Raw genomic sequence first — 15,066 nt, 5'->3', positions numbered from 1 at the left:
GGAAGAAGGTTCGGCTCCATTCGGCTTTTTCCGTAACGGCCGGAAGGTCCCGAAGGAGCCCGAGAGGAGTTCGGGTATTTCCGTATTCGCTCGGGTCTTTCCGTTACAGGCCGAAGCGCCCGAAGGCGACCGGGTATTCGGGTATTTCCGTCCTCACTCGGGTGTTTCCGTCCCCGCTCGGGTTCGGCTCCTCCCGCGGCGCTCGGCGGAAAGCCCCGAAGGCGCTTTCGGGCGGCTCCGGAGCGGCGGCGGAAACGCCCGAAGGTTGGACCGAACGGCTCCGGGAACAGCCGAACCGGGGCTGGGGGGGGGGGGGGGGGCGTGTCGGGTGTTTCCGGCGCGGCGGCGGAAATGGCCGAGGGCCGGCGGCGGCCGCCATGTTGGGAGCCGCGGGGCGCTGAGGCGGCGGCGGCGTGAGGAGGAGGCGGCGGCGGCCGGGCCGGGCCGGGCGGACCCCGCCCGCTCCCCCCCCTGCTCCTCTCCCGGCCCCCCGATGCCGCTGGCCTGGCCCCCCCCCGCCCCTTGAGCTCCCCCGCCTCCCCTTCCCCCTCCCCGCACACCGCCTTGCCGCGGCTTCCCCCTATCGCGATAGTCGCCGGCGGCGCGGGGGGGGGGCCGCCATGTCGAGCAGCGCCCGCAGCCCTTTGCCGACCGTCAACGAGAGGGACGCGGAGCAGGTGAGGGGGGCAGCGGCGGGGAGAGGGGAGAAGGGCGGGCCAGGGGGGCAAAGGGGGCTCTGGGGGCGTCTGGGGAGGGGAAAAGCGGGGTCTGGGGGGCGTTCGGGGGGGGGGAAAAGGGGGTCCGAGGGGGTCTGGGGGCGTCTGGGGAGGGGAAAACGGCGGTCTGGGGTCGTTCGGTGAGGGGAAAAGGGGGAACCGAGGGGGCCTGGGGTCGTTTCGTGAGGGGAAAATGGGGGTCTGAGGGGGTCGTGGAGCGATTCGTGAGGGGAAAAGGAGGGTCTGAGAGGGTAAAAAGGGGGACTGAGGGGGTCCGGGGTCTTTTTTTGGGGGGGAAAGGGGATCTGGGCTTGGTTTGTGAGAGGAAAAGGGTTCTGAGGGTGCCCGGGCTGTTTATTGTGGGGGCAAAAAAGGGGTAAAAAGGAGGACTGGGGGGGCTCCTGCTCTCTTCCATGAGGAAAAAAAGGGGCTCCGAGGTTCTGTGAAGGGAAAGGAGAGTCTGAGGTGGGTTTGTGAGGGGAAATAGGGGGTTTCAGGGGGATCTCTGTAATTTGTGGGGTCAAAGAGGTGTCTGAGGGGGAGCTGGGCTGGTCTGTGAGGGGGGAAAGGGGGTCTGAGAGGGGGGCAAAGGAGGGCAGGGAGGGTCGTGGGGTTTTTGGGAGGGGAAAAGGGAGTCCTGACACGTGTTATGGGGAGAAAGGAGTGGTCTGAGGGGGTCCTGGGCCCCCTCTGTGCGGGGAAAGGAGGGACTGAAGGGGCCTGGGATTATTCTGTGAGGGGAAAGGGGGGCCTGGGGGGTCGTGGGCCATTCTGGGTGCAGGAAAGGGGGTCTCAGGCATCTTGGACCCGTCCAGGAGAGGAAAAAGGGGGTTCTAGAGGCACAAAGGGGGTCCTGGGGGTCTCCAGCTCCCCTCACAGCCCCCCCGGGAAGGACCCTGAGGCCTCCCATGGCCCAGCCCCCCCTGTGGGGTGGGGGGTCCCGAGCCAGGACCCCCCTCAGGGGCTGGATCCGGCTCCTCCCTGGGATGGGATGGGGTGTAGGGAAGGTGCTCTGGGCTGCTCCCGGGCTGGGCCCCCAAAAAGCTTTGGGGTCCCATATAAGGGGTCTCTGAGAGGCACCAGGTGTGTGTCACCCCCCCAAAGTGGGGGCTCGGGGCCAAGTCTTGCACCCCAAAAGGGGGAGAGGGGGGCAGGCAGGTGGGTACCCCATGGACCCCCCCCGGGGGTCTGGAATCTGGGGGGTGAGGTTTGGGGTGTCATTGTGTGTCCCCCCCCCGATCTGTGCAAGTCGAGGTGTGGGGGCGTCATCCCACCCCCTTCCCTGCTGCAGCCCCCCCAAAGGGGGGGGATTGTGGGGGCGGCGGCGCTGCCGCGGGCACGGGGCCCTCCGAGGGCTCGGGGGGGGCTCTGGGGGCTGCACCCCCCAAATCACGGGGGTGCCCACCCCCGGCACGGGGGACCTGCCTCCCCCCGAGGGGTGAGGGGGGGCTTCACCCCCTGGGTGTGTGCAGGGGGGTGAGACACCCAGAGCCCTTTGGGGGCAGCTGGAAGGGGGGTCCCCCGTTTCAGGGGGTGGATTTGGGGGGCTGGCGGGGTCCCCTCTGCTCTCAGCTGCCGTTGCTGCCGGGGGACCCCAGTTCTGGCTCAGCCCTTTTGGGGGGCACCTGGGGGGCACCTCAGCTTCCCCCCCACCCCCGTGTGTGTGACACCCCCGTTTGGGGTGATGTTTTGGGGGCTCCCCACCTCCTGCAGCAGTGGGGCCTCCCAGGCGATGGGGAGGGACCCCTGTGGGGTGTGTGGGGCACAGGTGGCCTCGTGTCTGTGTCCCCAGCCCCGGGGACGAGGCGATGCCACCTGTTCTGTGCCCGTCACCGTGGCACCGGGCCCCCCCCCTCCTGTCGTTTTGGGTGGTTTTCCTCTTATTTATCCGCCGTTATGTAACAGCAGAGCAAAACTATTCCTGGCTGGGAAGATTTGGGGAGGGGGCGGCGGCGCCGGGCGGGGAGAGGGGGATTCGCATCGAACCCCCAAACCCGGCAGCCCAAACTGGGGGGGTCTTTTCCCTGAGCCCCCCGATGCCTCCGTCACGTGGAGCCCGAGCCGGGGGGGTTCGGGAGAAAAGAGGAGCTCCAGGAATACCTAAATTTGGCTGACATTTGAGCGGCGCCGCACGCGCCGGCGCTGCCTCCGCGGCTGCCACCCAGGGTGGGCTGGGGGGCCCCCGAGCCCCCCCCCGGCACTGGGGACACCGGCACTGGGCCCGCTGGCACCGCCGGGCACCGCTTCGGGGTCGGTGGCGTCGGGATCCTCGCACCCGAGCGGTGACATCATCCCTGGGCACGGTGATGTCACTCTGGACACGGTGATGTCACTTTGGGCACGGTGATGTCACTTTGGGCACGGTGACATCACCTTGGCCCCGGTGACGTCACCCCCGACTGGGTGACGTCACCCCAGACCTGGTGACATCGCTTTGGGCCTGGTGACATCACCACCACCCCGGTGACATCACTTTGGGCCCAGTGACATCACCACAGCCCCGGTGACATCACCACCGCTGCCATTCCCAGCCCTCGGGCCGCAGGACGGGGCCCTGGCACCCCAATCCCCCCGTTCCTGCCCGTTCCCCCCCTCTCCCTGCCCGCTGCCCCCTCCGGGGCGCTCCGGGTGCCCCCCCCAGCCCCGCTGCCCCCCGCCCGTCCCGCTCCAGCTCCGGCCTCGGCTCCGGCCTCAGCCCCAACCGGTCGAGCCGGTCCCGCGTTCCCGGCGTCCCGCGGGGCTTCCGCCGGCACCGCCCGCCGCGCCCGCGCGGGGGGACCCGGTGAGTGCCCGGGGTGGGCACGGGGGGCCGGGGCAGTCAGGGGGGACACCGTGGGGTGGGCACGGGGGGCTGGGGGTCAGGGGATTAACGGGGTTTGGTTACTGAGGGCGGGCACCGAGGCCTTCCCGCCGTGCCTTGGTTCCTGGGCTAGTGAGACCCCCCCGGCCAGGTGGGACAGGTGACCCCCTGGTGCCAGTGAGACCCCTCTGGTGCCAGTGAGACCCCCCCGGCCAGGTGGGACAGGTGACCCCCCTGGTGCCGGTGAGACCCCCCCGGACAGGTGGGACAGGTGACCCCCCTGGTGCCAGTGAGACCCTCCCCATACAGGTGACAACCCCCCATACAGGTGGGACAGGTGACCCCCCCTAGTACCGGTGAGACCCCCCCCCCATTGCCAGTGAGACTCTCCCCATACAGGTGACACCCCCCCGGTGTTGGTGAGACCCCCTCAGTGGCAGTGAGACCCTCCTCATACAGGTGACACCCCTCCTCAAACAGGTGGTACAGGTGACCCCCCCCCACTGCCAGTGAGACTCTCGCTGTACAGGTGACACAGGTGACCCCCCCGGTGCCGGTGAGCCCCCCAGGTACAGGTGACACAGGTGACCCCCCCGGTGCCGGTGAGCCCCCCAGGTACAGGTGACACAGGTGACCCCCCCGGTGCCAGTGAGCCCCCCAGGTACAGGTGACACAGGTGACCCCCCTGGCACTGGTGAGCCCCCCGGGTACAGGTGACACAGGTGTCCCCCCTGGCACCAGTGAGCCCCCCGTGTACAGGTGACACAGGTGACCCCCCGGTGCCGTTGAGCCCCCCCGTCAGGCCCCCTCCCCGCGGTGTTTGCCGGCCACTCCAGGGCCGATAAGAGGTGCCGGGCAATGCCCGGAACGCGCCCGCCTGTCGCCACCGACCCCCGGGGGGGCTCGGGGGGGCTCTGGCGGTGCCGCTGCCACGGACCCCCCCCTCGAAGGGCCTTTTGGGGGGCTCCGGTGCCGCCTGGAAGCCCCGGCTGAGTCCCCGGCAGCGCGGCCAGATGGCTCCGCACGCTCCCGCCCTGTTGCCACGGCAGTTTTTTGGCAGAAAACCCCGTTTTCCTTCACTTTTCCCACATCGCCGCGCTGGATTTCGGGGGGAGGGGGAAGATCCAGTCCTGCCACCCCCCCCCCCTCTCCCCGCCCCGTCCCCCAAACCCCCCGTTCTCCCCCCAAACCTGGGGGTTCGGTTGCGCCATCGCCGGCACCTCCCCTGTGGCTTCCGCCGGCGGTTTCCTTCCCACGGGGGGGGGAAGGGGCGCCCCGAGATGCGCCCCCCTAAAAATAAACCCCGCCGGGGTTTGGGGGGGGGGGGCCCAGAGCCCACCGCGGGGGGTCGGCTCGGCTCCCCCGCCCCTCACGCGCTCCCGTTATCTCCGGTGCCACCGGAGCGGTGACAGCCCGCGGGGGGGGGGCCGGGGGGGTGACACCTCTCGGCGCCGGCGTTTCCCTCGCTCCCCGCGAGGGAACCCCCCAAAAGTGTCCCCAAAGCCGGGGTGACCTTCGCGGGGGGTCCCGCGGGGGGGTTTTGGGGTGCGGAGTTGGGGGGTGTGGGGGGGTTGCGGCAGCGTCGTTTTTGGGGGGGTGGGGGGGGGTGCGAGCTCAGGTGCGCGGGTCGCTGCTTTTTGGGGTGAAATCCCGCCCTTTGAGCGGCGGGTTCGCGGGAGGGGAGCCCGGCGGGGGGGCGGCCGTGGCCGTGTCCCCTCCCGGGGAGGGGGTGACCGGCCGCCGGCCCCTTTCCCCCCTCCACACCCCCGGCCCGGCCCGAAACCCGGCGCTTGCGTCAGGTATCGGGGGCGGCTCCCGGGGCGCGGCCGCGCCGGGCGGGCTCCGCTCGCCCCGGACTTTGCTCCCGGCGGCGCCCGGCGCTCCGGACCCCCCCCGAACCCCCCCGAACCCCGGGGGCGGCCCCCGGAGCGCGTCCCCTGAGCGTCCCCGCGCTGTCCCCGCAGCCCGGCGCCCTGGAGGGGAAGGGCGGCAAGGCCAACATGCTGCGGGGCCGCGGCTCGGGCAGCGCCGCCGAGGAGCAGCCCCACATCGGCAACTACCGGCTCCTCAAAACCATCGGCAAGGGCAACTTCGCCAAGGTCAAGCTGGCCCGGCACGTCCTGACCGGCAAGGAGGTGAGTGCCACCCCGGGGGGGGGCCTCGGGGGCACCCTGGGCCGGGGGGGATTGGCCAGTGGGTGCCACCGAGGGCTGGGGGTGGTCCTTGTGCTGGGGGTGCCACCGTGAGGTGGGGACAGGCTTGTGATCCTTGTGCTGTGGGTGCCACTGAGGAGTGAGGACAGTTCTGGGTCCTGGTCCTCACCTTGTGGGTGCCACCACACTGTGAGGACAGTCCTTGTCCTGAGACTGTCACTGTGGTGTGGGGACAGTTTTGGTTCCTGGTCCTCATCCTGTGGGTGCCACCACGGTGCAGGGACAGTTGTGGGCCCTGGTCCTCACCCCGGGAGTGCCACCATGCTGTGAGGACAGTCCTTGTCCTGGGAGTGTCACCGTGTTTGTGGGGACAGTTTTGGTTCCTGGTCCTTGCCCTGGGAGTGCCAGGGCAGGGATGGGCTTCTGGTGCCCAGCAGTGACTGTCACTGCAGTGTGGGGACAGATCTGGGCCTTTGGTCCTGTGAGTGCCACCACAGTGTGGGGACGGGTCCTGGGCCTTGTCCTGGGGGTGCCACCATGGTGTGGGGACAGTCCTTGTCCTGGGGGTGCCACCACGGTGTGGGGATGGGTTCGTGGTCCTCGTGCTGTGGGTGTCACCACAGGGACAGGCTCGTTGTCCTCATCCCCTGGGTGGCACCTGCGTGGGGTTGGTCCTTGTGCCACCACAGCGAGGGGACAGTCCTCCTGGTTCTCCTGTGGGTGCCACCACGGTGTGGGGACACCTCCAGGTCCTGTCCTTGCCCTGGCAGTGCCACCTGGCACAGGGATGAGCTCCGTGGTCTGTGGTGGTGACTGCCACTGTGGTGTGGGGACAGTTCTGGGTCCTACTCCTTGTCCTGTGGGGCCACTGCAGTGTGGGGACAGTTTGGGGTCGTGGTGCACGCCCTGGCAGTGCCACCTGGCACAGGGATGGTCCCGAGCTCTTGGCCCTTGTCCTGTGAGTGCCACCCTGGCGTGGGGACAGTGCTCGTCCCGTGAGTGTCGCTGCAGTCTGGGGACAGGCTGCTGGCCCTTGTCCCACAGATGTCCCAGAGCCTGGGAACTGGCTCCTGATCCTTGCCCTGGGAGTGCCACCATGGCACAGGGACGGTTCCTGATCCTTGTGCCACGGGTGTCACCGTGCTGTGGGGACAGCCCTGTCCCCCTCCCCTCCCCGGTGCCACCCCAGCCTGGGGACAGCCCTGTCCCCCTCCCCTCCCCAGTGCCACTCCAGCCTGGGGACAGCCCTGACCCCTCCCCAGTGCCACTCCAGCCTGGGGACAGCCCTGACCCCTCCCCAGTGCCACCCCAGCCTGGGGACAGCCCTGGGGCCCCCCTGACCCCCCCGTCCCCCCTCCCAGGTCGCCGTGAAAATCATCGACAAGACGCAGCTCAACTCCTCCAGCCTGCAGAAGGTGAGGGGCTGGAGGGTCCCTGGGGGGGGGGCAGCTGATTTTGGGGGGCCACCTGGGGGGGGCTGTGGCCTCTGACCCCCCCCCCAAACGTGTCCCCCCTGCCCGTCCCCCACAGCTCTTCCGGGAAGTTCGGATCATGAAGGTCCTGAACCACCCCAACATAGGTGAGACCCCCCCAGACCCCCCCTCGGCCACACCCTGGCACTGCCGGGCCCCCCCCCATCCCTGGGGGTGTCCCCCACCCTCGGGGGGGTCCTGGGGGTGTCCCCCCCCTCGTCCAGCCCCTCCGTGTCCCCTTTGCAGTGAAGCTCTTCGAGGTGATCGAGACGGAGAAGACGCTTTACCTGGTCATGGAATACGCCAGCGGGGGTGAGGGGGGGCTGGGGGGGCTCGCGGGGGGCTGGGGGGGCTCGGGGGGGGGTCTGAGCTGCCTCTCACCCCCCCTCTGTGCCCCCCTCCCCAGGTGAGGTGTTTGACTACCTGGTGGCCCACGGGCGCATGAAGGAGAAGGAGGCCCGGGCCAAGTTCCGACAGGTCTGGGGGGGGATTGGTGCCGTTTGACCCCCCCAAAGGGGGTTTGGGGACCCCCCCCGGTGTCCCCAGGGGGGCTGGGGGGGCCCCCTGACCCCCCCTGTCCTGCAGATAGTGTCGGCCGTGCAGTACTGCCACCAGAAGTTCATCGTGCACAGGGACCTGAAGGTGAGGAGCCCCCCCGACCTGGGGCCCCTTGGCACCCCCGGGACCCCCCAGCAGCACCCCAGGGTGCTCCCCGGGACCCCCACCTGCCCCTTGGCCCCAGGGCAGCACCTGGGTATCCTTGGGACCCCCAGGGCAGCACCCAGACACCCCTGAACCTCCTGGCAGGGTGTAAGGGCCCCCCAGGGCAGCACCCAGATACTCCTGGGACCCCTAAATCCACACCTGGACACCCCTGAAACCCCCAGGGCAGCACCCAGATACTCCTGAGACCCCCCTGGGAGCCGCCAGGACCCCCCAGCCCCACCCCTGGGACCCCCAGGGCAGCACCCAGACACCCCTGAACCCCCATGGGAGCCACCAGGACCCCCCAGGGCAGCACCCAGACACTCTGAACCCCCTGGGAGCCGCCAGGACCCCCCAGCCCCACCCCTGGGACCCCCAGGGCAGCACCCAGACACCCCTGAACCCCCCTGGGAGCCACCAGGACCCCCCAGCCCCACCCCTGGGACCCCCAGGGCAGCACCCAGACACCCCTGAACCCCCCTGGGAGCCGCCAGGACCCCTCAGCCCCACCCCTGGGACCCCCAGGGCAGCACCCAGACACTCCTGGGACCCCCTGGGAGCCGCCAGGACCCCCCAGCCCCACCCGTGGACCCCGCGGGACCCCCGAGCCGTGCCCAGACCCTCCCAGAGCAGCCCCCCTGAGGTCCTGGGGGTGTCTATCCCCCCGTGCCCCCCTCCCCAGGCCGAGAACCTGCTGCTGGACGCCGACATGAACATCAAAATCGCCGACTTCGGGTTCAGCAACGAGTTCACGTTCGGGAACAAGCTGGACACGTTCTGCGGGTCCCCCCCCTACGCCGCCCCCGAGCTCTTCCAGGGCAAGAAGTACGACGGGCCCGAGGTGGACGTGTGGAGCCTGGGGGTCATCCTCTACACCCTGGTCAGCGGCTCCCTGCCCTTCGACGGCCAGAACCTCAAGGTGGGGGGGGTTTGGGGGGGCCACTCCTGGGTTTTGGGTGGGTTTGGGGCTCCCCTGGGTGGGTTTGGGGCTCTCACAGGGGGTTTTGGGTGGGTTTGGGGCGCCCCTGGGTGGGTTTGGGCTCTCACAGGGGGTTTTGGGTGGGTTTGGGCTCTCACAGGGGGTTTCAGCTGGTTTTGGGGTGCCCCTGTGTGGTTTTGGGCTCTCACAGGGGTTTTTGGGTGGGTTTGGGGCGCCCCTGGGTGGGTTTGGGCTCTCACAGGGGTTTCGGGTGGGTTTGGGGCATCTCTGGGTGGTTTTGGGCTCTCACAGGTGGTTGTGGGGCTCCTCTGGGTGGTTTTGGGCTCTCACAGAGGTTTTTGGGTGGGTTTGGGGCGCCCCTGGGTGGGTTTGGGGCTCTCACAGGGGGTTTCAGGTGGATTTGGGGCATGTCTGGGTGGTTTTGGGCTCTCACAGGTGGTTGTGGGGCTCCTCTGGGTGGTTTTGGGCTCTCACAGAGGTTTTTGGGTGGGTTTGGGGTGCCCCTGGATGGTTTTGGGCTCTCACAGAGGTTTTCAGGTGGGTTTGGGGTGCCCCTGGATGGTTTTGGGCTCTCACAGGGGTTTTCAGGTGGGTTTGGGGTGCCCCTGGATGGTTTTGGGCTCTCACAGGTGGTTTTGGGGTGCCCCTGGATGGTTTTGGGCTCTCACAGTTGGTTTTGGGGTGCCCCTGGATGGTTTTGGGCTCTCACAGAGGTTTTCAGGTGGGTTTGGGGTGCCCCGGATGGTTTTGGGCTCTCATAGAGGTTTTCAGGTGGCTCTGGGGTGCCCCAGGTCATTTTGAGGTGCCCCAAGGTGGTTTTGGGGTCCCACAGGTGGTTTTCAGGTGGTTTGGAGGTCCCTGGGGGTGGTTTTAGGGGGCCAACAGGGTGCTGGGGGATGGTTTTGGGTGCTGAGGGTGGTTTTGGGGCAGTGAGAGGGGTTTTGGTGTCCCCCAGGTGTTTCTGGGGTGCTGAGGGATGTTTTTGGAGTACTCTGATGTTTCTGAGGTGCTGAAGGGTGTTTTTGGGGTTCCCCCAGTGGTTTTGGGGTGCTGAAGGGTGCCTTTGGGGTCCCCCAGGTGTTTCTGAGGTGCTGAAGGGTGTTTTTGGGGTCCCCCCCGTGGTTTTGGGGTGCTGAGGGTGCCTTTGGGGTCCCCAGGAGCTGCGGGAGCGGGTCCTGCGGGGGAAGTACCGGATCCCCTTCTACATGTCCACGGACTGCGAGAACCTGCTCAAGAAGTTCCTCATCCTCAACCCCACCAAGAGGGGCACCCTGGAGGTGAGGGGGGGCACAGGGGCACCTCTGGGAACCCCCACAGTGGCCCTGGACACCCCAAAAGCCCCCCGGGACTTTCTAGTGACCCCCAACGTGCCCCTGGGCACCCCCGAGAGCCCCCCAGGACCTTCTGGTGCCCCCCAACACCATCACGGGCCACCCCCTTGTCACCCGTCCCGTCCCCCTGAGCCCCCCCAGCACAGCCCCAGGGACCCCCAGAGCCTCCCTCTGCCCCCCCCGTGCCCCCCAGCCCCCAGGGGTGACCCCCCCCGCCCCTGTGTGCCCCCCAGCAAATCATGAAGGACCGCTGGATGAACGTGGGCCACGAGGACGACGAGCTCAAGCCCTACATGGAGCCCGTGCCCGACTACAAGGACCCCCGGAGGACAGGTGGGACCCCCGGGACCCCTTTGGGGGGCACAGGGACCCCCCCAGCGCCCTCGTGTCCCCCCTGAGGGCCGTGTGTCCCCCCAGAGCTGATGGTGTCCATGGGCTACACGAGGGAGGAGATCCAGGAGTCCCTGGTGGGGCAGAAGTACAACGAGGTGATGGCCACGTACCTGCTGCTGGACCACAAGAGCTCCGAGGTGAGGGGACAGCGGGGACACTGGGGGGTCAGTGGGGACGCTGGGGGGTCAGTGGGGACACTGGGGGTCAGTGGGGACACTGGGGGTCAGTGGGGACGCTGGGGGGTCAGTGGGGACACTGGGGGGACAATAGGGACACTGGGGGGACAGTGGGGACACAGGGGACACTGCAGGGACAGTGAGGGTCGGTGGGGACACTGGGGACACTGCAGGGACAGTGGAGACACTGTGGGGACAGTGGGGACACTACAGGGACAGCAGGGACACTGTGGGGACACTGGGGGTCAGTGGGGACACTGGGGACACTGCAGGGACAGTAGAGACACTGTGGGGACAGTGGGGACACTGCAGGGACAGCAGGGACACTGTGGGGACACTGGGGGTCAGTGGGGACACTGGGGACACTGCAGGGACAGTAGAGACACTGTGGGGACAGTGGGGACACTGCAGGGACAGCAGGGACACTGTGGGACAGCAGGGACACTGGGGACACTGGGGGGGACACTGGGGCTCAGGGGGGACACAGGACAGCAGGGGACAGGCGGGACAGCAGGGGTGTCAGGGGACACTGTAAGAGCAGTGGGGGACAGTGCAGGGACACAGGGGGACACTGTGGGGGATGGGGAGCAGTGAGGGGACACTGGGGACACTGTGGGGACAGTGGGGACACTGTGGGGGACAGGGGGACCATGGGGAGGTGAGGGCAGGGGGTGTGGAGGGGACGAGGGGACAACAAGGGGACAGTGAGAGAGTCACGGGAACAAGAGTGTTGGGGGACATGGGGACAGTGAGGGGACATTGTGAGGGTCACAGGGACAGTGAGGTGACATCAGGACATGGGGACGTTTTGTGAGGGTCGCGGGGACAGTGAGGTGACCTCAGGACATTGGGAGGGTCGCAGGGACAGTGAGGTCACATCAGGACGTTGGGAGGGTCACAGGGACAGTGAGGGGACAGTGGGAGGGTCGCAGGGACAGTGAGGTGACATCAGGACAAGGGGACAGTGGGAGGGTTACAGGGACAGTGAGGTGACCTCAGGACATGGGGACAGTGGAGGATGGCGGAGATGTGACGATGAGGGGACCTGGGGACACTGAGGTGACACAGGGACACGAGGAGCAGGGGGAACGAGGGGACATGGGGACAGGGAGGGACTGGGGACAGGGGTGTGACGGGGAGCACAAAGGGGGGGAAGGACATGAGGACACAGGGTGGGGACAGGGGACACCGTCCTCCCCAGCTGTGCCCTGACCCCGCACCAGCCTGTCCCCAGCTGTGCCCTGTGCTGGCACGTCCCTGTCCCCAGCGTGTCCCTGTCCCATCCTGCTGTCCCCAGCATGTCCCTGTGCCATCCTGTCCCCAGCTGTGCCCTGTGCTGGCACGTCCCTGTCCCCAGCGTGTCCCTGTCCCATCCTGCTGTCCCCAGCATGTCCCTGTGCCATCCTGTCCCCAGCTGTGCCCCGTGCTGGCACGTCCCTGTCCCCAGCGTGTCCCTGTGCCATCCTGTACCCAACTGTGCCTTGTGCTGGCACATCCCTGTCCCCAGCGTGTCCCTGTGCCATCCTGTCCCCAGCTGTGCCCCGTGCTGGCACATCCCTGTCCCCAGCGTGTCCCTGTGCCATCCTGCTGTCCCCAGCATGTCCCTGTGCCATCCTGTCCCCGGCTGTGCCCTGTGCTGGCACATCCCTGTCCCCAGCTGTGCCCTGTGCTGGCACGTCCCTGTCCCCAACTGTGCCCGTGCCATCCTGTCCCCAACTGTGCCTTGTGCTGTCCCCAGCTGTGCCTTGTACTGGCACATCCCTGTCCCCAGCTGTGCCCGTGCCAGGGTGTCCCTGGCCCTTCATGTCCCCCACCCCGTGTCTCCCTGGCTTGTCCCCTCTGTGCCCCACACGCCCTGTGTCCCCCTGTCCCCTCCATGTCCCCACATCCCTGTGTCCCCCACATATCCCTACATGTCCTTGTGTCCCCTCTATGTCCCCCCACACCCCTCCGTGACCCCACATATCCCTACATGTCCTTGTGTCCTCTCTATGTCCCCCCACACCCCCCCGTGTCCCCCCCACGTCCCCACATGTCCCTCTGTCCCCAGCTGGACGACAGCCTGGCCCTGAAGCCCCGGGTGGCCCCGGAGGTGGCCAACAGCTCGGGGCCCTCCCCCGCGCACAAGGTGCAGCGCAGCGTGTCTGCCAACCCCAAACGGCGTGTCAGCGACCAGGGTGAGGGGCTGGGGGCACCAAGGGGGGCTGGGGGGCTCTGGGGGTCTGTGCCAACCCCAAACAGCGCGTCAGCGACCAGGGTGAGGGGCTGGGGGCACCAAGGGGGGCTGGGGGGCACCAAGGGGGTCTGTGCCAACCCCAAACGGCGTGTCAGCGACCAGGGTGAGGGGCTGGGGGGGCTATGGGGGGCTCTGGGGGTCTGTGCCAACCCCAAACGGCGCGTCAGCGACCAGGGTGAGGGGCTGGGGGGGCTGGGGGGGCTATGGGGGGCTCTGGGGGTCTGTGCCAACCCCAAACGGCGCGTCAGCGACCAGGGTGAGGGGCTGGGGGGGCTGAGGGGGCACCAAGGGGGGCTGGGGGTCTGTGCCAACCCCAAACAGCGCGTCAGCGACCAGGGTGAGGGGCTGGGGGGGTCTGGGGGGCTCCTGGGTGCCCCGGGGTGGGATCAGGGGGGTCCCAGAGGCCTGGCTCCTTTGGGAGGGGGGGACCTGGATGCTGGGGGGGGCCCATGGGGACAGGAGGGGGTGGGCTGAGTCTCCTGGGGGGGGAAACATGCCCGAACCCCTGGAATGGGGGTGCCCAGATCTCTGGAATGGGGGTGCCCAGACCCCTGGAATGGGGGTGCCCAGATCTCTGGAATGGGGGTGCCCAGACCCCTGGAATGGGGGTGCCCAGACCCCCCTGGGGAGCTTCTGGAGGGGGTGCAGTGATCCCTGGACCCCCACGCAACAGGGGAGGGGTGAACCCGAGGGGGTCCCTGTGGGGCCGTGGGGGGGGGGCAGCAGGGACCCCCTGGACCCCCAGGGCAGGGATGGGGGGACCCCCCGAGCTCTGACCCCCCCTCTCTCCCCCCAGCCGGGCTCTCCATCCCCACCTCGGCCTCCTACTCCAAGAAGACCCAAGCGGCCAACGCGGAGAACAAACGAGGGGGGGGCCCGGGGGGAGGAGGAGGAGGAGGAGGGGGAAACGAGGAGGAGGGTGGGGGGCGCCGGGCTGGCAGCACTGCCAAGGTGCCCCCCAGCCCCCTGCCCGGCCTGGAGCGCTCCAAGGGCACCCCCTCACCCTCCACGGTAACGCCCGGGGGGCACCAGGGCTGGGACCCCCCAGATCTGTGGGTTGGGGGGACAAGGGGGGCACCGGGGCTGGGACCCCCGGCAGGGAGGGAGGGGGGACACAGGGCTGGGATCCCTGGGAAGGGGCCTGGGGGGGCCACCTGGATCCCCTGGGTTTGGGGTGGGAGGGGGCTGGTCCCAAATATCTCCATTTCCTGGGGGTGGGGAGGGGTCCCACACACCTGGATCCCCCAGTTTTGGGGGTCCCACACACCTGGATCCCCTTGGTTTGGGGGTCCCACACACCTGGATCCCCCCAGTTTGGGGGTCCCACACACCTGGATCCCCCCAGTTTGAGGGTCCCACACACCTGGATCCCCCCAGTTTTGGGGTCCCACACACCTGGATCCCCTTGGTTTGGGGGTCCCACACACCTGGATCCCCTGGGTCTGGGGGGCAACACCCGTTGGGGTTGCAGGGGTGGGAGGGGGACCCCAAATCCTGAGGCTCCCTGTTTTTTGGAGGAACAAAGTTTTTGGGGTGCAGGGGTGGGAGGGGGGGGGTCACCCCTCCCTGGGCCCTCCGGGGTGGGATCGGGGTCCCTCGGGGTGCCCCTGGTTCCCCTAAAACCCTATTGGACGGTCCCCAAACCCCGTGTCCCCCCTCTGGGGGGTCCCGTGGGGGGGTTGTTGTCCCCCCCAGCCCCCCCTTTGCGTGTCCCCCCCCCCAGAACAGTGTCCTGTCCACGGGCACCACGAGGAGCAGGAACTCCCCCCTCCTGGACCGGGCCAGCCTGGGCCAGAGCTCCCTGCAGAACGGCAAGGACAGGTGGGGACCCCCAACAGCCCCCCCAAATCCCCCCCAAATCCCACAGTGGGGTCTCAGCCCCCACGGGCCCCCCCAGCCCCATGTTCCTGCAGTGGGGGGCCCTGCCCGGGGCTGGGGGGAGCCCCAGCTTCTCCTGAGGGGTCCCTGGGGGGCTGTGGAGGGGTCCCAGGGGGCTGGGGGGGGTTACCAGGGGGCTGGGGGGAGGGTCTCGGGGTGCCGGGGGGGTCAAGGGTGTCACCCACCCCTGTTTTTTCTCTGAGACCCCCCCCTGTTCCTGCAGTGGGTGCACATCGGGGTGCTGGGGGGAGCCCCAGCCTCTCATG

General features: G+C 68.6%; 1 protein-coding gene and 1 long non-coding RNA gene across 2 annotated transcripts; both read left to right on the top strand.

The window, feature by feature from the left end:
- Window positions 1-367: 367 nt before the first annotated feature.
- Window positions 368-14,788, top strand: LOC127465767 (serine/threonine-protein kinase MARK2-like; the record flags this gene model as incomplete). The annotated part of the gene is made up of 14 exons (XM_051776291.1): window positions 368-677; window positions 5,481-5,651; window positions 7,031-7,084; window positions 7,200-7,248; window positions 7,388-7,453; window positions 7,548-7,618; window positions 7,727-7,783; window positions 8,529-8,765; window positions 9,944-10,063; window positions 10,351-10,450; window positions 10,535-10,647; window positions 12,737-12,863; window positions 13,719-13,933; window positions 14,646-14,788. Coding segments are annotated over exons 1-14 (1,580 nt in total), but the record flags the coding sequence as incomplete, so codon positions are not given.
- On the top strand, window positions 3,597-4,016 carry LOC127465766 (uncharacterized). The gene is made up of 3 exons (XR_007902393.1): window positions 3,597-3,741; window positions 3,788-3,825; window positions 3,997-4,016. It is a non-coding gene; the product is annotated as an uncharacterized LOC127465766 (long non-coding RNA).
- Window positions 14,789-15,066: the final 278 nt, after the last annotated feature.

Source organism: Manacus candei, unplaced genomic scaffold (assembly GCF_025592945.1).
Source record: "Manacus candei isolate 608988 ecotype Guabito, Panama unplaced genomic scaffold, ASM2559294v1 h1tg000484l, whole genome shotgun sequence".
Taxonomy (NCBI): domain Eukaryota; kingdom Metazoa; phylum Chordata; class Aves; order Passeriformes; family Pipridae; genus Manacus; species Manacus candei.
The sequence above is the reverse complement of the archived record's forward strand: the minus strand, read 5'-3'. Positions and strand labels throughout refer to the sequence as shown.